Source organism: Ovis canadensis, chromosome 6, assembly GCF_042477335.2.
Source record: "Ovis canadensis isolate MfBH-ARS-UI-01 breed Bighorn chromosome 6, ARS-UI_OviCan_v2, whole genome shotgun sequence".
Classification (NCBI taxonomy): Eukaryota; Metazoa; Chordata; class Mammalia; order Artiodactyla; family Bovidae; genus Ovis; species Ovis canadensis.
In genome coordinates, this window is record NC_091250.1 from 132,195,984 (window position 1) to 132,223,438 (window position 27,455).

At 50.1% G+C, this 27,455-nt stretch overlaps 1 protein-coding gene across 6 annotated transcripts in view; it reads right to left on the reverse strand.

Moving 5' to 3' along the window:
* The window catches only part of HTT (huntingtin), a 122,579-nt gene extending 100,413 nt beyond the window's left edge, over positions 1 to 22,166 (reverse strand). For 3 of the 6 annotated variants that reach the window (XM_069594839.1, XM_069594838.1, XM_069594836.1), the window contains exons 1-2: positions 21,591 to 22,166; positions 4,125 to 4,208 (exon numbers count right to left, since the gene is read on the reverse strand). In XM_069594839.1, coding sequence (XP_069450940.1) covers positions 4,125 to 4,208; positions 21,591 to 21,808 — 302 coding nt within the window. In that variant the 5' untranslated portion in view covers positions 21,809 to 22,166. Of the gene's footprint in view, positions 1 to 4,124; positions 4,209 to 8,273; positions 9,401 to 21,590 lie in introns of those variants that run through there. The other 3 variants (XM_069594835.1, XM_069594834.1, XM_069594833.1) reach the window with 1 other exon arrangement.
* Between the last annotated feature and the right edge of the window lie 5,289 nt (positions 22,167 to 27,455).

Below are 27,455 nucleotides of genomic sequence, written 5' to 3' on the forward strand. Positions count from 1 at the left end.
TTGCTCAAACTCATGTCCATTGAGTCGGTGATGCCATCTAACCATCTTAGTCAGAAGCAAAAGTCCTTTGTAATTTTTAAATTTAATTTTTATCATATTATTATATCACCTAGTCACAGATATATGACTCATCTTTAATAAAGCTAACTAATATTCCATTCTGTAAGCGTACCGAGTTTCCCAATCCCCCCGTGGGTAAGCCATGAAGACTGCCTTCCTCTGCTTCACGGGCTGGCCAGCACGGCACCAGCGCCACTGGACACTCACCTAAGGAGAGTTCCCGAAGCGAAATGCCTGAATCCAACAGGCCAAACTGCCTCTCCTTCTTTTAATATTTATTTATTTGGCTGTGCCGGGTCTCAGTTGCAGCACACGGGATCTAGTTCCCTGACCAGGAATCGAACCTGGGCCCCCTGCATCGGCAGCACAGAGTCTTAGCCCCTGGACCACCAGTGAAATCACCCAAGTTGCCTTTTAAAAAAGTTGTATCATCTCCGACAAAATCCTGAGTATTTTTTAATGTCTGTAAATATAACAGGTAAAAAAGAAATGTTCTGATTTTTGTTTTAGCCTCATTCCAGTGATTACTAGTGAATCTGAGCATTTTTCCACAGGAAGCATGAAATAAGTGTTAGCTATTACGGTTACTGGCTCAGTTACATTTCTTCTTTTCCAAACTGCCCATTCATAGTTTTGCCAGTTTTCCTATTAGAAAGTCAGCCTTTTTCTTAATGATTTACAATCTCTCTCTATAGAAGCTATTAAACCTTTGATACATACGCCATCAATACTTTCCCCAAGCTGCATTTAAGTTTCAGTTTAAAGTAGATTTTGACATACTGAACTATATTCTAGATAAAACACTTTTTCCCCTTTATGTTGTAAGCATTCCACAGACTAAGATTAAATGTTCTTTTTGTAGTAATGATTTCACTCTCGTACATTTAGGTAATTAATCTGGCATTTATGTTTGCCTGCAATATGAAGAACATTCCCCTAAATAGTCAACTGGTTCAATAATCCAGCATTTCCACACTAATACAAGATGCTACCTTTACCGTAAATTCATATCTGCACACACACACACACACACACACTTTCCCACTTCCTATTCTGTTCCTTCTCTAATGTCTAACAGCTATTTTAACGTCATGAACACCAGGTCTCACTGATTACTGATGGTTTCAGATTTTCCTTGTTAAAACCGATGTATTTATTCTTGTAGATGAACAAGTTCAAAAATATCTCTACTAGAATTCTGATCAAGCTCATTTTAAATCTGTGAATTAATTTAGAGAAAGTTTAACTTTACGATAAGGAACTGTCCCCACGCTAACCTGTCCCATTCAGGGAAGTCCATGAGTCCTTCCATAGTTCCTGCATCTCTCTCGTCAATTCCTTGAAATATTATACGCTGGTGCTACTAGGAATTGGTTCTTGAAGCATTATATTTTCTAACAGATTTACACTAATATATGGGAATGGGAAATCTATAGATTCCTATACACTTATTTTTACCCAATCACCTTATCAAGTACATTTGTTTAGATGAGGGTGTCGAGCTCCTCCCAAAAGGAAACTAGTTAAAAATGAATCCTCACCCTCCACTGGACAGAAAACAGAAAGAGTGCTGGGGAAAGAAGGCAGTGGGGTTCTCTTCATTCCTGTATTTCTAACAAACTTTCTGGGTGATTCTGATGTTCGTACGCATCTAGGAAGCAGCAGGAGACCACCAAATTGAGAGCCAAAGTAGGCTGAGTCACAGCACACCTCATGGACTCGAGCAGCTGCCTGGAATAAGCCCCGAGAGACATCATCAGTGCGTGGCAGAAGCTAAAGAATGCGCCAGAGACCAGTCACAGCAGGCGAGAGACTACAGGAAACGCCAGCCACCCGACTTCCTGAGTCACTGAATGTAAGCAGAAGAGCCACTTCAGCACTACAGTCCAAACTTTCTGAAAAGTATGGAGAGCATCTTAAACAAACACGTTCTCTGATCTGATGCGACCAAAGACAGCCTCTCTGGGTCCAAAAAATATCCCATTAATATGATCCTATATAGAACAAGCAGCACGAAGACCATCAGCATCACTCGGTACAGACACAACAGGCACACAGACGTGGGGCTATTAACAGCTACTGCCGCGATTCACGACGGCAAACAACCACACACCAGTCTTAACATGTCTCAGCGGACTTCCCAGGTGGTGGTGGTGCTGCTGCTGCTGCTGAGTCGCTTCAGTCGTGTCTGACTCTGTGCGACCCCACAGACGGCAGCCCACCAGGCTCCCCCGTCCCTGGGATACTCCAGGCAAGAACCCTGGAGTGGGTTGCCATTTCCTTCTCCAGTGCATGAAAGTGAGAAGTGAAAGTGAAGTCGCTCAGTCGTGTCTGACTCTTGGCGACCCCATGGACTGCGGCCTACCAGGCTCCTCCGTCCCTGGGATTTTCCAGGCAAGAGGACTGGAGTGGGGGGCCATTGCTAGTGGTAAAGACTCTGTCCGCCCAGTGCAGAAGACACAGAGATGCAGGTCCAATTCCTGGGCGGGGAAGATCCACCGGAGGAGGGAAGTGGCGTCTGCTCCAGTATTCCTGCCTGAAAAATCACACGGATAAGAGGAGCCTGGTGGGCTGCAGTCCACGGGGTCACAAACAGGCAAACATGACTGAGCAATTGAACACACTCACTCACACACACCCACACACACACACGTGTGAATCTAAGCCAACATTCCATCAATTCCATTGGGAATTATCAAGAAGCAAACTAAGAATAAGGCATGAAGCACTCAAGATGGAAAAGGTCTATTTTCTGGGTCCATAAGCTTTCAGTGTGAGGTGCTGCTTCCTGAGACCCAGATGCTGGAAGTCAGGTGAGCGCAGCTGTGCTAGGGCAGCAGCAGGCCCCGGGGGTCTGCCAGGCGTTCACACAAGAGTAACGGCGGCGTGCAGGGCAGCATGCACCACGGGACGGATTTCTGCCTCGCAGGAGCTCACGGGCACTTTCACGCAGCTCTCACAGCGTCTTACGGTGTCGCTCCTCCCACAAGAGCCCTGAACACCGTGTTTATACATCAAAGACGGGGTCAGCCTTGTCTGAAGCCACCTGGCTTATACGGGGTGGAGCCAGAATCCAAACCTTTTCCCCTTTTACTTAGTACTGTTGTCCACAACAGCATGCTAACTGAGAATTTTTGTATTTTTATTTTCAGCACATAGTCTCACTTGTCACTTCGTTTCTTCCCACAGTATTTCTACAAATTAGATAGAACGGTCATCATACACTGTCTTTCAAAATGGCACTGAGTTCAACTAAAATGAAATGCTCTACATGAAACCACTGCGAACGCATAAAACACAAGTGGCGAGGTGCCACCAAAAATAAATGAATCACCAAAGTTCTGTCAGCACAAAAAGCAAGGTGATTATTCTTAGAGGTTTTTCTAAGAGACTACAAAGAGCCCTTCCCAACAGGAGAATAAAATGCATGATTTATGCCAAGAGAAGTATTTCCCATGTCCCATCTGAGTAACGGAGTTCAGAAGCCATAAGCACACCCGTGTCCTACTCACTCACTCAGAGACTGGCTTACAATACCTACCACCCACAGGTACGAGGAACAGTACTCAGAAAGACAGACAGACAGTCAACAGCAAGGAGAATGAGGAGAATCAGCAAAGAAGCTACACAAGAAGGTGCTGCCTGCTCACCCCAGAGGAACGACCAGGCCAGGGAGGTGGGCCTCCGGTCAGGGCCCATGACCCCACCGTCCCCCAAAGCTGTGATGAGCAGGGAGCACCCCCACAGGGCGGACAGAGAGAGCGCCAAAGAAAATCCATCACGAGACCCCGGTAACCGGGCAGGCTCCTGTTCCTACCCCTGCAATAAGTAAAACACAAATGTGCTGCTCGGTTATCCTAATGGCTGCAACGACACAGCATGAGATTACAAGAAGGAAGTCTCACTCAGTACAGTGTCTGGAAATCCTCCGTATCCACAGCCAGAAGGGGGAAGGGTCTCGTAAAGGTTTCCAAACAACTGGGGCAACAAAGAACAGCCTAGCCCGTTCAGAATGCAGACAGGGACGTGTTCCGTTTTCTCTAGGCAGGTCGGAGTGCAGTTACCTGAGAGACTGCGCGACGATGTTTTCACAGATTGTCAGACAGTGGTTCACGCGGTCTTTCTTGGTGGCTGAGAGCTCTTTCTTTCTGAAAAGGGAAAAAAAGAGGAAAGGCAGTTAGTGCTGTCCACTCCTTCAGCTTCTACGTGGCATTCACTCACTCATTAATTCACTCACTCAACAGAGCTTCCTGACTCCAGGGAGGAAAGCCGGGCACCCCGAGCCGGGGCAGGGTGCCCTGAGGTCAGAGAGGCGGGGGTGGGCCGAACCCCGGGCCCCCTACAGGACCGGGCTCTACAGAGAAGCCAGGGGAGCCACTAACACGCCTGCCTTCTCTGCTGTGGCAGAAGCGGCGGCGCCAACAGGGCTCACCCAGGATCGCGTGGACAGAGGCAGCGTCAACTCAGTGCGACTGTGTAAGGCCTCCCCTGCGCAGTGGCCCCCGCGCAAAACTACACGGCCTCACACGGTGAGCATCAGAGAGTGTACTAACACAACGGCTAATGGCTCCCACACCCCCAGATGGCTACTAACAAGCACCCTGCCCAGAGCCTTTCTCAAAGGCCTCCTAGCAAGATTTTTCAGCCCAAATGTTAAAAAGGAGACAAACAGACTGGTCAAGAGGATGAGATAAAAGGTGCTCGCTTCTCACCCAAACTTAGGACTTCAGAGGTCTCTGAGGCATGCACCAGAGAAATACAGAAGACGGGCATGATCCAAAGAGGAAGCAAAAAATAAATCAGGCTTGATGACCACATCCGAAAAAGGATCCGAGGGTCTGACAGCTACAGGACATGGTGCTAACTGGAAACGCTGAGACCAGAGGACTACTACGTTTCTGAGGGAATTCTACAAAGAGTGCCGGAGAGATCAGAATACTAACTGACCAGCACCTCTGCTTAATGCCTAGTGCAACCGCAGGCTCCAAAACACTACACATGAAGGAGCAGACTCTTCCAACTGTGCAAACCAGGAAAGGCATATCCTCAAAAGGCACTTCAGGCGTGGCCAGGCAAGAATGTGGACAAGGAAGAGTCTCCAAAGCGGAAAGGCAGGCCCAGGGGAAGGAAAGGCAGGCCCAGGGGAAGGAAAGGCCGGGTCCAGGGGAAGGAAAGGCCGGCCCAGGGGAAGGAAAGGCAGGCCCAGGGGAAGGAAAGGCCAGGTGCAGGGGAAGGAAAGGCTGGGTCCAGGGGAAGGAAAGGCAGGCCCAGGGGAAGGAAAGGCAGGCCCAGGGGAAGGAAAGGCCGGGTCCAGGGGAAGGAAAGGCCGGGTCCAGGGGAAGGAAAGGCAGGCCCAGGGGAAGGAAAGGCAGGCCCAGGGGAAGGAAAGGCCGGGCCTAGGGGAAGGAAAGGCCGGGTCCAGGGGAAGGAAAGGCAGGCCTGGATGCGAGGCCACGCCCATGGCGTGCGGAGAGGGGCTCCCGTGACCAGCCAGCGGGCCTCTCACCACATGGACAGGTGACCATGTCCCCCACTGGTCTCGTTCCTGAGAGAGACTCGCTGATGAGCTGTGCTGCGGGCTGCTGGTCACCCACCAAAACACCGAGCTTCCCTTCTCAGACACAAGCTTCCTGCCGAGAAGCCCCACGGCCCAGCTTCCCTGCAGCCAGGCAGAGACGAGTGACTCTGTTCTCGCAGACGAAACGGGAACCAAGTAGCAGCTGGAGCTTCTGCCCCGTGGCTTGCCCAGGGCACCACCCCCTTCTTTTAGCTTCCCCCAACTGGAACAGACACTTCTAACACCCAGTTTTTGAACATACAGCCAAAGACAACAAGAAGGCTTCAGGGTGACAGGATGGAGGGAGCCTGGGTCTCAAGTGACCACAGGAGGCAGAGGCCCCCCAGCCCCGCCCTCCGGAGTCACTCGCTTCAACAGTGTGGGGATGGAAACAAGCCACACGTCCCAGTGGGCAAACAGCTCAGCGGAGTGATGGAACACGGCCTGGCGGCGAGAGAAGCAAGCAGCTGACACACACGAGGATGAGGCTCAAGGCATCCGCTTCAAGGCACAGAAGGATGATTCAACTTATGCCACACAGTCTTTGCCTTTGAGGGAATGGAAACTGATGTGAAATTTACCAACGCCTGGAAGGGGAGGAGAGCACACCAAAAAAGGTACTGATGAGTGAACTGGGATCAAAATTGGGAAAGGAGTACGTCAAGACTGTATACTGTCACCCTGCTTATTTAACTCCTATGCAGAGTACATCATGCGAAATACCAGGCTGGGTGAAGCACAAACTGGAATCAAGATTGCCAGGAAAAATATAAATAACCTCAGATATGCAGATGACACTACCCTAATGGCAGAAAGTGAAGAGGAACTAAAGAGTCTCGTGATAAAGGTGAAAGGGGAGAGTGAAAAGCTGGTTTAAAACTCAATATTCAGAAAACTAAGATCATAGCATCACTTCACTTCATGGCAAATAGATGGGGAAAAGATGGAAACAGTGACAGACTTTATTTTCTTGGGCTCCAAAATCACTGCAGATGGTGACTGCAGCCACGAAATTAAAAGATGCTTGCTCCTTGGAAGAAAAGCTATGACCAACCTAGACAGCATATTAAAAAGCAGAGACATTCCTTTACCAACAAAGGTCCATCTAGTCAAGGCTATGGTTTTTCCAGTGGGCAGGTATGGATGTGAAAGCTGGACCATAAAGAAGGATGAGTGCCAAAGAATTGATGCCTTTGAACTGCGGTGTTGGAGAAGACTCTTGAGAGTCCCTTGGACTGTAAGGAGATCCAACCAGTCCATCCTAAAGGAAATCAACTCTGACTATTCACTGGAAGGACTGATGCTCAAGCTGCCGTTTCATGCTGTCCATGGGGTTCTCAAGGCAGGAATGCTGAAGTGGTTTTCCATTCCCTTCTCCAGTGGGCCAAGTTTGTCAGAACTCTCCACCATGACCTGTCCGTCTCATTTGGCCCCACACGGCATGGCTCACTGAAACTGAGTTAGACAAGGCTGTGGGCCATGTGATCAGACTGGTTAGTTTTCTGTGATTGTGGTTTTCATTCTGTCTGCCCTCTGACAGATAAGGATAAGAGGCTTATGGAAGCTTCCTGATGGGAGAGACTCAGGAAAGACGGGAAAGATTGAGGGCAGGAGGAGAAGGGGACGACAGAGGATGAGATGTTTGATGGCATCACCAACTCAATGGACATGGGTTTGAGTAAACTGCGAGTGGGTGATGGACAGGGAAGCCTGGCGTGCTGTCGTCCACAGGGTCACAAACAGTGGGACACGACTGAGCAACTGAACTGAAATGACGCTGAAGCTCCAATACTTTGGCCACGTGATGTGAAGAGCTGACTCTTAAGAAAAGACCCTTATGCTGAGAAAGACTGAAGGCAGGAGAAGGGGGTGACAGAGGATGAGATGGTTGGATGGCATCACTGACTCAATGGACATGAGTTTGAGCAAACAAACTCTGGGAGATCGGGAAGGGCAGGGAAGCCTGGGGTGCTACAGTCCATGGGGTTGCAATGAGTCAGACATGACTGAGGGGGTGAACACCAGCAACTATGTGTGTGTGTGCGCGCGAGTGTACGTATATATCATACCTCAATTTGAAAAAGAAAGCACTATGAGAGCTTAAATGCTCTCTTCTTTGAGCCACAACATTAAAGTCTCACTTACGGCAGCTCACCTAGTTGAAGACCTTAAGTTATCAAGGAAATTAAAGAACACTGACCTCTCCCAATATGTTAGGAGGCAAACTCTCTTCTCCACGGCTCCTTTCCAAAGTGAAAATCTGCCGAAAGCCTTGAATGGGCTGCATTCCCCGGGTCTCCCAGCTCTACAGGCAGCAGCCCCTCTGTGGGCAGCCTCTTACCCTGGGCTCTGAGACAACTCCTGGGGGCGGCACCCAGAAACAGCTGACAAGCACTGAACTGAGCCACCTCGCGACTTACGGCTGTCACAGCAGAAAAGTGACCCACACAGATTCAAGCTGTAAAAGGACCTGCGTCTCTCTCCTCATGTGTGGACTAGGCCGCAAGAACACAGGTAACAAACGACACAGCTTTCTGAATCCGCTGCCTGATTCCCTTAAGCCCCGCGTGTGCTGCGCCGGAGGCCCCCAGCTAAAACCGGGGCAAAATTAATGGAACGAGCGAAACAGTGAAGGCCGAACACTGATCTCACCCACCGAATAAAAGTGCATTCCTGCGCTGTCCGCTCCGGTCTAGCTCCTCCTCTGAGCTCCCTGTGGGGACAGAGGTAAAGTAAGAGAGAGAGAGAGAGAGAGTGTGTGTGTGTGTCTCTGTGTCTGTCTGTATGTCTGTGTGTGTGTCTGTGTGTCTGTGTGTGTCTGTGTCTGTGTGTGTGTCTGTGTCTGTGTCTGTGTGTGTCTGTGTCTGTGTGTGTGTCTCTGTGTCTGTGTGTGTCTGTGTGTTTGTGTGTCTGTGTGTTTGTGTGTCTGTGCGTCTGTGCCTGTGTGTGTCTGTGCATGTGTCTGTGTGTCTGTGTGTGTCTGTGCATGTGTCTGTGTGTGTCTGTGTCTGTGTGTGTGTCTGTGTGTGTCTCTCTGTGTCTGTGTGTGTCTGTGTGTTTGTGTGTCTGTGCATGTCTGTGTCTGTGTGTGTGTCCGTGTTTGTGTGTCTGTGTGTGTCTGTGTCTGTGTGTGTCTGTGTGTCTGTGCATGTGTCTGTGTGTCTGTGTGTGTCTGTGTCTTGTCTGACTCTTTGCAACCCCATGGACTGTAGCCACCAAGTTCTTCTGTCCATGGGGTTTTCCAGACAAGAATACTGGAGCAGACAGCCATCTCCTGTCTCCAGGGGATCTTCCTGACCCGGGGATCAAACCTGCATCTCCCTCTCTTGCATTGCAGGTGGATTCTTTACCGCTGAGCCAGCGGGGAAGCCTGCCCTATTCCCCCGCAGCTCCTGCCCCAGGCCCTGCCCTGAGCCGGCACCTGCATCACTCTCTTTGGAAGTAACCGTTCCCACGGTTACCTCTCCAGGGATGACAGACTCACTGAGAGCAAGGGCCACATTGTGACTCCCACGGGCACTCAGCACAGCACCTACACTGGACGGGTGGTTCACAGAGAGCAAAGGAGCGGCGGCCCCAGGGACTCAGTCCACGGGGCTCTCCAGGCCAGGATACCGGAGTGGGCAGCCTTTCCCTCCTCCAGGGGGTCTTCCCCACCCAGGCACTGAACCCAGGCCTCCCGCACTGCAGGGGTTCTTCACCAGCTCAGCCACAGGGGAAGCCCAAAGAGTAGGTTAGATACACAGGGAAACAAATCAAAAGTCCTAAGTCGGTCTTACAAACAGGATTCGGAAGATAAATGATAATTATGTTAAACTGGAGTGTCCAAAACCAAGAGATGGAAAGAAGTAGAAACAGCAAAGCTTAAAACAAGAGAGACAGTGAGGAGCAGTCCCACAGGACTGAGCTCAAGCAGCTTGCGGAGTCTGAGCGGCAGCCCACAGGTGTGACCGAGACGTCAGTGACAGCCCGCCTGTGACCCTAACTGTCACCACCGTACTGCCAGAAACAGTGAGTACACAACCCATCACGGTCAGCTACGAAGAAAGCGCACGATTCAGATCTCTTCGAACTCATCCAAAATCACTTCCTAGCAATCCACACCGATTTGAGGGGGAAAACACCGGCCCTGATTGAATTTTAGTCTTTTCTGCACTCAACAGGTAGCTCTAAAATCATAAAATTCTTCAGGTAGACAGATGGACGGTCTTCAGTGGTTACTGATCTTATATTAAAATTGAAACAATAATGACTAGGTGGTGCTAGTAGTAAAGATTCCACCTGTTAACGCAGGAGAAACAAGAGGTGTAGTTTGATCCCTGGGGAGAGAAGATCCCCTGGAGGAGGAAACGGCAACCACTCCAGTATTCTCGCCTAGATAACTCCATGGACAGAGGAGCCTGGCGGGCTACGGTCCGTGGGGTCACAAAGCGTCGGACACAACTGAGCAGGCACGCACGCACCTATCTTGGGTGAGGACCATAAAAACAAGCTATCTGACTGCTACCTAAATAACTATCCAACAAAATCTCCTATCACACTGAAGAATATCCACATTTTAAAGTGGGTATTTTAAAGTCTGAGGACCAGACTTCATCCTCAGACACCCCAACACAGAGACATTAGCCAAAAATATCACAAAACTGAAAAAAAAAATCCATCCAACAGCATGCCCTGAGGGACGTCAGGGCAGCAACACAGCTGCAAAAGCAACAGACACCCCCCGTGGCGCAAACGCCGGACGGCTTAACCAGGCCCAGGACAGCCTGGTCTCAGCCAACTTTCCCAGGCCAGTACTGGAACCTGCGGGGAACTCTGGCCCCTGGAAATGCCTCGCTGGTGCCCACCTGAAACACCTCCTTCCCATCTTATTCTGTCCAATAAACAACTTGGTGTTTTAAGAAAACAACAACGATTTCATTCCCCCGTGAGATTTAATCAGATTTAATTGTTGAACTGATATGTCAAACTGACTGCTTCTACGGAAGGTGTAAGTATGGAAATCGAAGTGATTGACATGGAACCGCCCTGATCTCGGCAGGAACCGGAGGAACCAGGTGAGAACCGGAAAGACAGGGTAAGAGCTGTCCTGACTTTTCAGTCATTTTTCATAAACTCCACCTTCAAAATCAAGACAAACCACTGCCATGCCCTCTAACTGTGCAACGACGCAACCTGTGCACAAACACAGGTCTGTAAGGTGGCAGTTGTCGTCCAGTCTCTAAGTCACCCCTGACCCCTTATGACCCCATGGACTGCAGCACGCCAGACTTCTCTGTCCTTCACAATCTCCCGGAGCTCGCTCAAACTTGTGTCCATTGAGTTGGTGATGCCATCTAACCATCTCATCCTCAATCCTTCCCAGCATCGGGGTCTTTTCCAGTGAGTCAACTCTTCGCATCAGGTGGCCAAACTATTGGAACTTCAGCTTCAGCATCAGTCCTTCCAATGAATATTCAAGACTAATTTCCTTTAGGATGGACTGATCTCCTTGCAGTCCAAGGGACTCTCAAGAGTCTTCTCCAGCACCACAGTTCAAAAGCATCAATTCTTCCACTCTCAGCCTTCTTTATGGTCGAGCTCTCACATCCATACAACTACTGGAGAAACCATAGCTTTGACCAGACGGACCTTTGTCGCCAAAATAACATCTCTGATTTTTAACACGCTGTCTAGGTTTTCATAGCTCTTCTTTAAGGAGCGAGCATCTTTTACTTTTGTGGCTGCAGTCGCCATATGCAGTGATTTTAGAGCCCAAGAAAATAAAGTCTGTCACTGTTTCCATTGTTTCCCCATCTATTTGCCAAGAAGCGATGGGACCAGAGACCATGATCTTAGTTTTCTGAATGCTGAGTTTTAAACCAGCTTTTTCACTCTCCTCTTTCACCCTCATCACAAGGCTCCTTACTTCCTCTTCATTTTCCGCCATTACGGTGTTGCGTGAAAGTCACTCAGTCATGCCGGACTCTTTGCGACCCCACGGACTCTACAGTCCATGGAATTCTCCAGGCCAGAATACTGGAGTGGGTAACCTTTCCCTTTTCCAGGGGATCTTCCCAACCCAGGGATGGAAGCCAGGTCTCCCGCACTGCAGGCGGGTTCTTCACCAGCTGAGCCACAAGGAAGCCCTCAGGGTGGGTGTCCATCCGCGTATCTGAGGCTGCTGGTGTTTCTCCCAGCAATCTTGATTCCAGCTTGCGATGCATCCAGCCTGGCATTGCGCATGATGTGCTCTGCATACAAGTTAAACAAGCAGAGTGACAATATACAGCTTTGACGTACTCCCTTCCCAATTTGGAACCAGTCCACTGTTCCGTGTCCAGTTCTAACTGTTGCTTCTTGACCTGCACACAGGTTTCTCAGGAGGCAGGTCAGGTGGTCTGGTATTCCTATCTCTTTAAGGATTTTCCACAGTTTGTTGGGATCCGCACAATCAAAGGCTTTTGTATAGCCAATGAAGCAGATTTTTCCCTTAGAATTCCCTTGCTTTCTCTATGATCCAATGAATGTTGGCAATTTGATCTCCGGTTCCTCTGCCTTTTCTAAATCCATCTTGTACACCTGGAAGTTCTCAGTCTATGTACTGCTTAAGCCCAGCTTGAAGGATTTTGAGCATTACCTTGCTAGCGTGTGAGATGAGTGCAATTGTGCAGGAAGATGAACATTCTTTGGCACTGCCTTTCTTTGGGAATGGAAAGAAAACTGACCTTTTCCAATCCTGTGGCCACTGCTGAGTTTTGCAAATTTGATGGCATACTGAGTGCAGCACTTTAACAGCATCATCTTTTAGGATTTGAAATAGCTCAGCTAGAATTCCATTACCTCTACTAGTTTTGTTCATAGTAATGCATCCGAAGGCCCACTGACTTCACACCCCAGGATGTTTGGCTTGAGGTGAGTGACCATACCATTGTGGTCGTCATCTTTAAGGAGGGACCTATGAAAATCAAGGTCTCTACATCACAGTAAGTGAAAGTGTTAAGTCACTTAGTCGCATCCGACTCTGCGACCCCATGGACTGTAGCCCACCAGGCTCCTCTGTCCATGGGAATTCTCCAGGCAGGAATACTAGAGTGGGTTCCCATTCCCTTCACCAGGGGATCTTCCCGACTCAGGGACCGAACTTGGGTCTCCCACACTACAGGCAGATTCTTTACCGCCTGAGCCACCAGGGAGGCCCTAGTACAGCACGGTACAATCAAACTGATTATCGAAGAAATAATTCTGAAGACAGGAACCAAGCCGTCTCATCTAAATTCGCATCTTCAGAATTATGTATTTTAAGATGAAGCGTGGACAATTTGATTCCAGGTTGAGGCTGCACAAGAGAAGCCCTGGGCCACCCCAGGAACTGAAGACAACCACCCACCTCGCACTTGCCTCACCGTTCGTGCCCACGGGTCCTATCACACACACATCCCGAGTCCGGGCCTGCACGGCCTGCGCAGGACGCAGAACCGAGGCCCAGAGGCGGCCCCGCGGCAGGAGCACAGGAGTAAGGGCCGGGCAGAGAGCCAGGTCTGCTGATCCCGCACCGGCGGCTCTTCAAGTTTAGCCAAGGGCTAGACTAATGTGAGTGTTCCTAGCAGACTGGAGCTCCTTTGGAGAGATCCTCTTTCCTCAGAGAAGGAACAGAAATGCCTACATCACTTTGGAATGTTTCAGACATAATTTTAAAATAAAAGTCCTGGCTGAGGGGATTCTCTGACAGCCCAGTGGTCAGGATTCAGCATTTTCACAAATGGCAAGGGCCCGGGTTCAGTCCCTAGTCGGGGAGCTAAGATTCCTCAAGTTGTGTGGCCTGGCCAAAAAAAAAAGTCCTGCTTGGTTAGGGACAGCAAGGCCTGATAGTTCCCCGCTACACAGTCCATACCTTAGAAAAAAGCTATCGATGCCTTTCTTACTAGTGATTTGACTGAATACCATAGAAGAAAGTGCAATTCAAAGCCCAGTCTGTCACACTAAGTGAATAACATCTGACACAAAGGCCCCATGTGAATGACTCCGTTCGTAAGAAACACCCAGCACTGGCAGCGCCGCAGAGACAGAAGCAGGTCAGGGGTTGCCAGGGGCTGGGGGAGGCGGAGGGGACGGGGACTGACTGCTGCGGAGATGGGCTTTCTTTTTGGGTGACGCAACGTCCCAGAAATGAGACAGGAATGATGGCTGCAGAGCCTTATGATCGTACTAAAAACCACTAAACTGGGCACTTTGAAATGGTGGCTTCTATGATACGTAAAACATCATCTTAATTTCTCAGCAGCCCTCCCTCCAGAAGGGACCCCCAGCGCTGCCACCCGCCAGGCGCCAGCCACCCCAGCTTGGGCTCTGAGCCCTGCAGCAGCCGCTCAGCTGATCTGATTGCTCCCAATCAGCTCCCGTCCCTTCCACGGCCTCTCTCACGCCTAATCCCTTGTCCACCAGGGTGGCCAGGCTTCGTTAAAGCTTTTGACGAGGTAATTGCAGATTTATGTGCTATCATAAGAAATAAACGAAATTCAGGGTACAGTGCCCCCAGTTTCCCCCAAGGAGAACACTTTACAAAACAGTCACAGCCAGAACAGGCGTTGCGGAGTAGTGCCACTGACCTTCAGATTTCCGGTTTCACTCGTCTGTGTGACTCCACGTGGCTCCACGCAGTTTCTCAGATGTGTACATTTTCGTGTCTCTGCCACCAGTCACGAGAGGGGACATTCCCATCTCCATGGGGATCCCTGAGCTGCCCTTCAGAACCACACCCATTCCCTCACCCTCTGCCCTGCCCCTGCCCCTGCAACCACTCATCCGTTCTCCGCTCCTGCAAAGACGTCACAGAGGGAGAATCAGACAGTATGCAGGGCTTCCCTGGTGGCTGAGCAGGTGAAGAATCCGCCTGCAATGGGGGAGACCTGGGTTCGATCCCTGGGTTGGGAAGACCCCCCTGGAGAAGGGAAAGGCTACGTGCTCCAGTAGTCTTGCCTGGAGAGTTCCATGGGCTGCACAGTCCATGGGGTCACAAAGAGTTGGACACGACTGAGCGACTTTCGCTTTCACTTCTCAAACAGGGTGTCACCTTTGGGGACTGGCTGTTTTCACTAACACAATCTCCTTAAGAGTCCCCTTAGCTGCTGCGTGTGTTATCAGGAGCTGGTTCCTTTTTCTACTGCTCAGCAGTCTAACCAATCACCTGTTGAAAGACATTGAACTGGATTCTAGTTTGGAGCTACTATGAATAAAGCTGCTACAAACACTTGTGTACAGATTTACGTAAACATACGTTTTCAGTTCTCTGGGATAAACCCCCAGGAGTGCTACAGCCAGATCATATAGTAATCGAAAGTTTAGTTCTATAAGAAACTGCCGTAAACTCTTTTCCAGAGTAGCTCTCCCCTTTCTAAGTCCCACCAGTGATGATGAAGTGACCCAGTTTCTTTCGCACCAGCATCTGGCGCTGGCTGAACATCACAAATTACATCACTTGTTTGACGACACAAGTGTGCATCTGGGCAGGGGAATATTCGAAGTCCTCAGACTGGGGCATGACGCCGTCCAGGCTGCCCGTCACCTCCGCTCCCGGCCTCCTCACGCTCCTCCTTCAGATACCCACGTGGCCCGCTCCCTCCCTCTGCTTCAGAGGCGCCTTCTCAGTGGGCTTCACACCCTAAACCACACCCCACAGCACCGCCCCCACCCCCGAATTCTATTTCGTTTTTCTCCACAGGATTTATCACCAGCCCTTGTTCACCACTGTAACCCAGGGGCCCAGAACAGGCCCGGGGAACACAACAGGCACCTGGCCGAAAGGAGTCTTTCCGCGTCATCCGTCCAGTCCCCATCTAGGCCCCGCTCGCAGCAGCCGGGGGTCTTCATGCCACCACCGCGCCTTTGGCACCGTTACAACCTACTTACAGCCACACAAATGCTCATGGCCCAGGACAGAGGAACGACACCGCCCCAGCGACTGCTGCGCTGTGAGCACCTTAGGTCCCCCTCCCAGGCGCACACGGCATTCCTGCATTCAGCCCAGCCCAGCCGCTGGGGCGGGCGCGCCCGACTCTCTGCGGCCCCACGAACCGCGCACGCCAGGCCTCCCTGCCTATCACCAACGCCCAGAGTCCACCCAAACCCACGTCCATCGAGTCAGTGATGCCATCCAACCACCTCATCCTCTGTCGCCCCCTTCTCCTCCTGCCCCCAATCCCTCCCAGCATCAGAGTCTTTTCCAATGAGTCAACTCTTCGCATGAGGTGGCCAAAATATTGGAGTTTCAGCTTCAGCATCAGTCCTTCCAATGAACACCCAGGACTGATCTCCTTCAGAATGGACTGGTTGGATCTCCTTGCAGTCCAAGGGACTCTCAAGACTTCTCCAACACCACAGTTGAAAAGCCTCAATTGTTCGGCATTCAATTCTTTCTTTATAGTTCCAACTCTCACATCCATATGTGACTACTGGAAAAACCACAGCCTTGACTAGACAGACTTTGTTGATAAAGTAATGTCTCTGCTTTTCAATACGCTGTCTAGGTTGGTCATAACTTTCCTTCCAAGGAGTAAGCGGCTTTTAATTTCATGGCTGCAGTCACCATCTGCAGGGATTTTGGAGCCCAGAAAAATAAAGTCAGCCACTGTTTCCACTGTTTGCCCATCTATTTCCCATGAAGTGATGGAACCGGATGCCATGATCTTCTTTTTCTCAATGTTGAGCTTTAAGCCAACTTTTTCACTCTCCTCTTTCACTTTCATCAAGAGGCTCTTTAGTTCTTCTTCACTTTCTGCCATAAGGGTGGTGTCATCTGCATATCTGAGGTTATTGATATTTCTCCCGGCAATCTTGATTCCAGCTTGTGCTTCTTCCAGTCCAGCGTTTCTCATGATGTACTCTGCATGTAAGTTAAATAAGCAGGGTGACAATATACAGCCTTGACGTACTCCTTTTCCTATTTGGAACCAGTCTGTTGTTCCATGTCCAGTTCTAACTGCTGCTTCCTGACCTGCATACAGGCTTCTCAAGAGGCAGGTCTGGTGCTCTAGTATTCTCATCTCTTTCAGAATTCTCCAGCTTCTTGTGATCCACACAGACCATAACATCAGAAAGACAGGGCCTGATCATCCACAGCAGAGCTTCTCAAGCCTTATGTGCACAGAAATTGCTCACAAACCTTGTTAAAATGCAGACTCGTGACTCAGTAGGTCTAAGGCTGGGCAGAGATTCTGTACTTCTTATACCCTCCCAAGTGAAACCAAATTGCTGGCCCTGAAACCACACGCTGAGCAGCAAGGATCTGTGGCAAGTCTTGTCTGAGGTTTACTGAATGGTGGGCTCACTTGCAGGGACCAGAGGTAATGCGGTGGGGCCTCTGAATGTGGACAGCACTGGAAAGACCTCTGCACTGACACCTCTATGAGGCCTCTTTTAAAAAGAAATTCTACAGTATTGGAAAGCCAACCAGTAAGAATCACATGTACTGCTATGAAACAACATCTTCGATATATTGCTAAATGAAAAACTACAGTGGAGCAAAAAAAAAAAAAAAAAAAAAAAGACTTGTACATGCACTAAAACATCAAAGAAAACAAAAGAAGCGTAATTGTTATTTTTAAAGAATAAGGCTAGGACAGCCAGGGAGGAAGTCTTGCTTGTCATCTTCTGTGCTAGCTGAAGATGCTGTTATAATGTATGTGTGTAATTTTTATAATTTTTTAAGCTGGTTAAGAAAAGCCAACTGAAGAAGAAATGCTTCCCCAAAGTGGTCTCAGCATGTCTGATCCGGTGTGGGGGGCAAACCAGAGCCTGCCTGTCCTGGACAGTCTAAGGAGTGTTCTTACATTTTCTAATGGCTGACAAAAAAAAAAAAAGAAAACCCATCAAAGAGCAGTCTTATGACATGGGAAAGTTACACACAAAATTCAAAGTTCCACGTCATTAACAAAGCCCCCTGGAGCAGAGGCGCACTTGCTCTCCTGCCTGCAGCGTCGGGCCGCTCTGACCCACAGCGGCAGAGCCGAACAGCAGCTAGAGGGGTGCTCACAAAGCCTGAAGCACTGAGTGTGTGACCACGTGCACAAGCGTGGGCCCGTGTTCAGGAACCAGAAAACTTCACGTCAGTACTCTCCGAGTTGATCCACAGATTCCAGGCAATCCCCATCAGAGAACCCCGGCTGGCTTCCTCACTGAAGCCGACAATCTGCTCTTATGGTTTAAATGGAAACGCAAGGGGCCCAGAGTAGCCAAAACCATCTTGAAAAGGAATAAAGTTGGAGGACTCACATTTCACTTGAAATTGTGATAAAAATGACCAGAAATCAAGATTGCATGGGGCGGGGGTGGGAGGGTGGGGGCAGGCGGGGGGGACACCTTCCCTGGAGGTCCAGTGGTTAAAAATCTGCCTTGTAACGCAAAGGACACCAGTTCAATCCCTGGTTTGGGAAGATCCCACACGCCTCGGAGCAATTGCACGCCGCAAGGAAAAGCAGTCCCCGCCCACTGCAGCTAGAGAAGAGCCCGGATGCGGCAACCAAGACCACCACAGCCAAAAATAAATGAATCTGAAAAATACTTTAAAAAAAGACTGTCTGGGGGGAACTTCCCTGGCGGGCCAGTGGTTGGACTCCACTCTTCCCCCCGTCGAGGGCCTGGGTTCCGTCCCTGGTCAGGGAACCGAGACCCCACCGGCCATGCAGGGCAGGGAAAGAAAGTGAAGCGACAGCCGGAGAGAGGGAGTATCATTTCACAAACTGTGTATCTGATACGGGTCTAGTACCAAGAACATCATGAAGAACTGTCACAATTCAACAAGAAAAGACAAGAATTCAACTTAAAAAATGGGAAAGAATGAGGACAGGGACTTACAAGCACAAAAAGCAAAGCTGGGCACCGATCAAAGCGGAACTCCCTCACACGGACCTCTTTTCATCTCATAATAAATTCTGACCTGTTTAAGTAACTGCGCAAGAGTTTTCTGCTCTTTGCAGTTGAATATAACCCTAAACAATAACACCAACTATGGCTAAATCATGCTCAGCAGAGAAGAACAAGTCCGGTTGGTTTCACCTTCAAAATTCAGCCATTTCCCACCCTGCCACTGCCAACAGAATTCACCATCATCTCACACCTATCACGTCACCAACTTCCTAACTGGCTTCCTGCTGCTGCCCAGGCTGTCTGTCAACTCAGTTCTCAGCCAGTATTCATTTTAAAACAGAACTCAAATCCTTCCCTCCTCTGACCAAAACCTCCAATGACTTCCCATCTCACTTAGAATAAATGCCACTGTCTTTATTCCATCTGGAAGGGATTACTGATCTGGCGAGGCACTCTCTCCCTCGGATCTCAGCTCCCACTGACAGTCTCCTCTCCCGAATTCAGCAGGCCACACCTCCCACCTCGCTAGTCCTCTTCGGGAGTCTGGACCTGCTCCCTGGCCCTGGTCTTTACTCAAAAGCCACCAACTCAGTGGCCCTTCCCTGGACATCCTACCTAAAAGCCGCCCCTGCCTTCCGAGCCCCCTTCCCCGGCGTGCTGTTATCCCTGCTCCACTTCACTCTCTACCGCACTACGTATCGTGCTCGTGTACCCTGTCTGTGCCCCTGACTAAGATGCAAGCTGCAGGAGGGCAGCTTTATCTATTCAAGGCTGTAGCACTGCACCTATTTAGGATGCTGGCTGGCACTCGTCAGATGTTCAGCAAATAATTAAAGTCAGGGAAAAACCAGGAGGGAATATGAAGGAGAGTGAAAAGTGCCAAAGGCCAACGCCAACTGCCTCATAACTGCAGCGAGGACCCTGCCGAGCTCTGGCACTCCCCTGCATGCCAGCCTTCTCGAGACTGCAGCCAGCACCACGCAGAACCCCTGCATACCATACGCTGAGACCAGAGCAGGCACGCAGATCCTTAATCGGAGCCCACGCTCAGCTGGTGACACTACAGTTCCACAGGCAGCAAGAACCATAAAAACAGAACAGTTGCTTTCTCATTGCTTTTGGCCAATCTTATTTTGGGGAAGGGATTTTTCAGCTGAAGCATATGAACAGACATGCTAAGATCCAAATTTGTAAGCAAGGAGTTTGTTACTCAAAATTAATGAATATTTGCTTTCTCAACAGCAAAGTACATAAAAATATATTTATGCATTTTATAACTATAATTAAGCCAAATGCAGTTGACTTCAGAGCATGCTAAGAACCTTTCAAAGTTGCTATTCTGAAGTACTTTTGTTTTTAAAAATTTTAAAGTCTATCCAAATATATATCTACACACACAGACAAACATACACAAGTTACACCAGGTAGGATACACAAGGAAGAAGTGCAACAGTGCTTGCCTCTGGGAACGGAGTTAGGTACTCAGGAGAAAGGAACGGGAGAGAGACATTTTAATTACCTGTCTGCAATTTTGGAATTTGTATCATGTTAATGTATTGTTTACACAAAGATGACAAACTAAATTTTAAAAATAAGTCAACCATACGTTTCCATACAATAAAGTAATGAAACGTCTACTTTGTCAAGCTGGCTTAAGAAAGAAACCTCTTCACATCCATATTTTGAAGAAGACACCATATTCAGGCTCTGTGAAATCAGCATAAGAAGCAGAACACATAAGTTTAGACTGACCAAGGGAACAGCAGATGCGGATGGCAGTGAGGCCTCCCTTCCCACCCAGAGCCCTGTCTAGTGCTTCCTGTCTGTATACAAGGTCCATGAGATGCCAAGATGCGTGAACTTCTCTGACTCCTACCTCCACCGAGAAGAACTATGCTAAGTCTGGAATGGGTCACGGTTATAAGTTATTTGCTGCAGAGAAAAGTCAAGTAGTTAAGATTTTCTTTTTTCTCAAAGTATCCAAACAGGTTTTTCACCTTTTAGCAGAAAAAGTGCTTTACTGCTACATTTTAACAGATAAGCCAAAATGACTCTCCAAATGCTCATTTCCTGATTAAACCTCAGGACACAGCAAGGAATCATTATCAGATACAAAGATGAAAACATTACTAAAAATGAATCCACCTTAACAACAAGGTGAACTTCTTCAAGGGGTTGCTTCCCGAAAACTGTCCTCATTAAATGCCCTCTTGTACAGATCAAGATGAGAAATAAAATGCCCGAACATGAAAGAAAGGCCTGAAGGGCACACCCTGACCTCTGCGGAAGACCCCAGACTTCACGGAAAAGCACTCGGGCTCTGTAAGAAAGTGACATCAAATGGTGTCTCTATGGTTTCGAAAATCTCCCTAGCACAAGCACCGAACAGTACCAGAATGTCTGCGACAGGGTGTCCGCAGACACCCATCCAGGTTCCGGCCAGCGTGACTGCGAGGCACGTGCAATGCACATCACTCGCCCCAGCGATTAACCTCTCCCTCAGCAAGCCGTGATTTATTTCCAATTGCAGACAAACAATAAATTTCAGTCCAGTCTTCCCAGTATTGCAGTCCGTCTTATTGATTCTTGTGTGTTAATAACAACCATTTAGGCTAAGTTCACACTTAAAGGCGACCACCGCTCATTTAAGGGGCCCGCAGACCGACTAGAACTGAGACAAGTCGGTCTCTTCCCGACACTTCATTCTTCTGCAGCGACCCCCTAACTAAACGAAAAGCCCTGAGGCTGCGAGAAGACAGGCCCGACTGACTCCCGGGCTGTTTAAAGCGGGTCCCGCCAGAGGCTCCCCATTGGACCGCGCGCGCTCCCCCGCCCTCCAGTCCGACGTCCCCGGGCATGAGGTCACCACTGTCCCCGCATCACTCTGGCTCCAAATTCCCGGCTCCTCGCGGAGCGCCCAGGCGCAGCCCTGCTCCCCTCAGAGCAGGAGGGCGGGGGGGCGGGAGGACGCGGCCTCGGCTGGGCCGAGTCCTGCTCACGACGCAACCCCGGTTCCTCCCCAAACGGGGCGGCCGGGAGGGCAGAGGGCCGGGGCCGCCTCCGTGCCTCTGCGGGAGGCTGGCGAAGGCCGGGGAGGGCTGGGGCCGAGCTGCGGCGGGTCAGCACTCACGGTCGGTGCAGCGGCTCCTCGGCCGCGGCAGGGCCAACCGGCGGCGGCGGCGGCGGCGGGGGCGGCTGAGGCGGCGGCTGCGCCTGCGGCGGCGGCGGCGGCTGAGGAGGCTGAGGCGGCGGCGGAGGCGGCTGCTGCTGCTGCTGCTGCTGCTGCTGCTGCTGCTGGAAGGATTTGAGGGACTCGAAGGCCTTCATCAGCTTTTCCAGGGTCGCCATGGCGGCCTGCCGCCCCGCGGGGACAGCGCCCGGAGCCCTCGGGCTGGCTCGCGGCTCCGCTCAGCAGCGCGGCAATGAATGAGGCTCGGGGCCGAAGGCAGGAACGGAACGCAGGCGCCCGGCCATCTTGGGTCTGTCCCGGCAGCCCCCTCGGCCTTACGCCCCGCGACGCTCCGCCGTCGGGCGAGGCGGGGCCAGGCCGGCGGGATTGACAGCCGGAGGCGGAGGCCTCCACCTATGGCCAGACGCGGCGCCCGCCCGACTCTCCGCGCCCGCCGTATCGCCTCCTGGAGCCGCCGAGGCCACCGACATCAGCGCGCTCCGCGCAGGAGAGAACTAGGGGCGCGCCGCGGAAGGGGCGGGGTGCTGCGATGAGGGGCGGGGCGCGGCGCGAAGGGGCGGGACGCGAGGACAGGGCGGGGCGCGAGGACAGGGCGGGGCGGGGCGCGAGGACAGGGCGGGGCGCGAGGACAGGGCGGGGCGGGACGCGACGACGGGGCGGGGCGCTGCAATGAGGGGCGGGGTGAGGGGCGGAACGGGGCGGGGTGAGGGGCGGGGCGCGGCGGTTGTGCGCCCCGGGCTCGCGTGCGAAGAACCCGCTAGGAGAGTAGACCCCGGAAGACGCCCGCGGGCTCGGAGCCCGAGACCCCGCGAGGGAGCCTGCCCACTCAGCGCCCCGGGCGGAGGGAGAGCTCGCGGGACAGCCCTGCAGAGGTGGGAGGGGGATGTGGCGCGCCTCGGGCGGAGCCAGGGCACTTTCAGGTGGAGCCCAGGTGTGGTCCCCGGAGACTAGCACATCCCTGGAGGGCCCCTGCGCAGCCCGAGGAAGAACCGAGGGGCCTGGGGCTGGCACGGCTGGTCAGAACCTGCCTGGTCTGCGCCTGCTGCCCCGAGAGGCCGTGGCTGGTATAGCGAGAAGCAGCTTTGGCCCCAGAGGACCCCCACCGGCATGACCGCCTGACCCAGGAGAGTGTCCCGCTCCTTGGCTGAGGCCGGCTGCGTGGGCGGGCCCGAGGCTCCAGAGCCTCACCACCTGGAGGGGGGGCCCTGAGCAAGCAGAGGTGTGGCACGTGGGTGACCCCCAGAAGGCCCCTGTTCTGGGCCACAAGCCACATCTCCGCCTGATTTCAGAGCCTGTTTTCCCAAAGCAGCCAGGTGAGTGGAAACCCAGCACTGCTGCAGGAAACCTTGTCCCCAAGGGAACAGCGACGGCAACCTTCAGGGCAAGGACCTCAGAGAAACATGCCACCAGCCTTGGGGCCCCGGTCCCCTGATGGTATGTACATAATAACAGCCCTTGTCCACAGGGCAGGCACAATGGCTGGGCTCCAGGCGGTCAGGTACTGTGGTTGGCAGCACCCTGAGTGTGGGCTGTCACTGGTGTCTTGCTCCTGATTAAAGTTTACATATTAAGGTCAGACAAATAGAGTTAAACAGAAAGCTCTCTGTGCTATCTGCCTCACTCATTAACCAGACCTCCTCAAAGACAGGAGAGCCGCCTGGACTGCAAAGATCAACCTCCTTCCTTCTGAGCTAGCAGTGCAATTTCTCACAAGATTAGCATTCTGTCCCAGCTCTGTAGGGGGTCGTAACGACTTATTGCTCAGTTTGTAGTTTACCTATATCCTTAGTGAACTTTGATGTATGATCCTTTGTCTCAAAACTGTATGGGATTGTGCCTTGGGCTTTTAACAGGCTCTCTCAAAGCTTCTGTCAGACCTCTCCACTATGACCCACCCTGACAGAATGTGGTCCACTGGAGAAGGGAATGGCAAACCACTTCAGTATTCTTGCCTTGAGAACCCCATGAACAGTAGGAAAAGGCAAAATGACAGGATACTGAAAGAGGAACTCCCCAGGTCAGTAGGTGCCCAATATGCTACTGGAGATCAGTGGAGAAATAACTCCAGAAAGAATGAAGGGATGGAGCCAAAGCAAAAACAATACCCAGCTGTGGATGTGACTGGTGATAGAAGCGAGGTCCGATGCTGTAAACAGCAATATTGCATAGGAACCTGGAATGTCAGGTCCATGAAGCAAGGCAAATTGGAAGCGGTCAAACAAGAGACGGCAAGAGTGAACGTGAATATTCTAGGAATCAGAGAACTAAAATGGACTGGAATGGGTGAATTTAACTCAGATGACCATTATATCTACTACTGCAGGCAGGAATCCCTCAGAAGAAACAGAATAGCCATCATGGTCAACAAAAGAGTCTGAAATGCAGTACTTGGATGCAATCTCAAAAATGACAGAATGATCTCTGATCATTTCCAAGGCAAACCATTCAATATCACAGTTATCCAAGTCTATGCCCCAACCAGTAATGCTGAAGAAGCTGAAGCTGAATGGTTCTGTGAAGACCTACAAGACCTTTTAGAACTAACACCCAAAAAAGATGTCCTTTTCATTACAGGGCACTGGAATGCAAAAGTAGGAAGTCAAGAAACACCTGGAATAACAGGCAAATTTGGCCTTAGAATGCGGAATGAAGCAGGGCAAAGACTAATAGAGTTTTGCCAAGAAAATGCACTGGTCATAGAAAACACCCTCTTCCAACAACACAAGAGAAGACTCTACACATGGACATCACCAGATGGTCAACATTGAAATCAGACTGATTATATTCTTTGCAGCCAAAGATGGAGAAGCTCCATATAGTCAACAAAAACAAGACCGGGAGCTGACTGTGGCTCAGATCATGAACTCCTTATTACCAAATTCAGACTCAAATTGAAGAAAGTAGGGAAAACCGCTAGACCATTCAGGTATGACCTAAATCAAATCCCTTATGATTATACAGTGGAAGTGAGAAATAGATTTAAGGGCCTAGATCTGATAGATAGAGTGCCTGATGAACTATGGAATGAGGTTCGTGACATTGTACAGGAGACAGGGATCAAGACCATCCCCATGGAAAAGAAATGCAAAAAAGCAAAATGGCTGTCCTGGGAGGACTTACAAATAGCTGTGAAAAGAAGAGAGGCAAAAAGCAAAGGAGAAAAGGAAAGATATAAGCATCTGAATGCAGAGTTCCAGAGAATAGCAAGAAGAGATAAGAAAGCCTTCTTCAGCGATCAATGCAAAGAAATAGAGAAAAATAACAGAATGGGAAAGACTAGAGATCTCTTCAAGAAAATTAGAGATACCAAGGGAACATTTCATGCATAGATGGGCTCGATAAAGGACAGAAATGGTCTGGACCTAACAGAAGCAGAAGATAGAAGAGGTGGCAAGAATACACAGAAGAACTGTACAAAAAAGATCTTCACAATCCAGATAATCATGATGGTGTGATCATTAATCTAGAGCCAGACATCCTGGAATGTGAAGTCAAGTGGGCCTTAGAAAGCATCACTACGAACAAAGCTAGTGGAGGTGATGGAATTCCAGTTGAGCTGTTTCAAATCTTGAAAGATGATCCTGTGAAAGTGCTGCACTCAATATGCCAGCAAATTTGGAAAACTCAGCAGTGGCCACAGGACTGGAAAAGGTCAGTTTTCATTCCAATCCCAAAGAAAGGCAATGCCAAAGAATGCTCAAACTACCACACAATTGCACTCATCTCACATTCTAGTAAAGTAATGCTCAAAATCCTCCAAGCCAGGCTTCAGAGATACGTGAATCGTGAACTTCCTGATGTTCAAGCTGGTTTTAGAAAAGGCAGAGGAACGAGAGATCAAATTGCCGACATCCGCTGGATCATGGAAAAAGCAAGAGAGTTCCAGAAAAACATCTATCTCTGCTTTATTGACTATGCAAAAGCCTTTGACTGTGTGGATCACAATAAACTGTGGAAAATTCTGAGATGGGAATACCAGACCACCTGACATGCTGACTATGAGATTTCTTGAGAAAATCTGTATGCAGGTCAGGAAGCAGCAGTTAGAACTGGACATGGAACAACAGACTGGTTCCAAATAGGAAAAGGAGTACGTCAAGTCTGTATATTGTCACCTTGTTTATTTAACTTATATGCCGAGTACATCATGAGAAACGCTGGGCTGGAAGAAACACAAGCTGGAATCAAGATTGCCGGGAGAAATATCAATAACCTCAGATATGCAGATGACACCACCCTTATGGCAGAAAGTAAAGAGGAACCCAAAAGCCTCTTGATGAAAGTGAAAAAGAGTGAAAAAGTTGGCTTAAAGCTCAACATTCAGGAAAGGAAGATCATGGCATCTGGTCCCATCACTTCATGGGAAATAGATGGGGAAACAGTGGAAACAGTGGCAGACTTTATTTTGGGGGGCTCCAAAATCACTGCAGATGGTGACTGCAGCCATGAAATTAAAAGACGCTTACTCCTTGGAAGAAAAGTTATGACCAACCTAGATAGTATATTCAAAAGCAGAGACATTACTTTGCCGACTAAGGTCCGTCTAGTCAAGGCTATGGTTTTTCCTGTGATCATGTATGGATGTGAGAGTTGGACTGTGAAGAAGGCTGAGTGCCGAAGAATTGATGCTTTTGAACTGTGGTGTTGGAGAAGACTCTTGAGAGTCCCTTGGACTGCAAGGAGATCCAACCAGTCCATTCTGAAGGAGATCAGCCCTGGGTGTTGTTCTTTGGAAGGAATGATGCTAAAGCTGAAGCTCTAGTACTTTGGCCACCTCATGCGAGGAGTTGACTCATTGGAAAAGACTCTGATGCTAGGAGAGATCGGGGGCAGGAGGAGAAGGGGACGACCGAGGATGAGATGGCTGGATGACATCACGGACTCGATGGACGTGAGTCTGAGTGAACTCCGTGAGTTGGTGATGGACAAGGAGGCCTGGTGTGCTGCGATTCATGGGGTCGCAAAGAGTCGGACACGACTGAGTGACTGATCTGAATTGAACTGAACTCAAAGCTTCTGAGAGTTTGTCTCCTGAGTTATAATCTTCACTTTATTTTTTTAATTAAAAATTTTTTTTAATTGAAGGATTATTGCTTTACAGAATTGTGTTGTTTTCTGTCAGACCTCAACATGAATCAGCCATAGGTATACATATATCCCCTAGCATGAATAAAATTCTTTTTTAACTTGCTAATTGAATTTTCACTGACACCTCTAACAGTATAATGGGCAAAGGTGGTGCTCCTGGATTTATGTTACTGAGGACTGAGCCTGCCCTCCAGCTGGCAGTCCGTACCCTCTCAGCTTGCAGTGTTCCTGAAGCAAGCTGCCATGGTGGGAGGCCCAGGTGGCCAGCAGCCCAGGGAGGACTAAATCCTGCCAACATCACAGGAGTTTGGAGGCAAATCCCTGCCCCGTCCAGCTCTCAGGTGAGAGGCAGATGGTACTTGAAGGCAGGCTTTAGGAGACCAGAGAGTGAACGACCTCGTTAAGCTGTGCCCAGAGTCCTGACTGCAACAACTGTGACATCCTATGTGGTTGAGCCACCGTGTAATTGGCAACAGACAAGTGTATTTGTTTGCTGGGGCTGCTATAACAAAGCCCCACAGACTGGGAGGCTCCAACCGCGGGACTGTATCTTCTCACTGTCCTGGAGGAGGCTGAACTCCAAGGTGTGAGCAGGCTAGTTCCTTCGAGGCCTCTCTCCTCGCTGTGTAGACGGCCGTCTTCTCCCTGCGTCCTCTCGTGTTTTTCCTTCTATGCGTGCTGCTGTTGTTTAGCCGCTGAGTCCTGTCCAACTCTTTT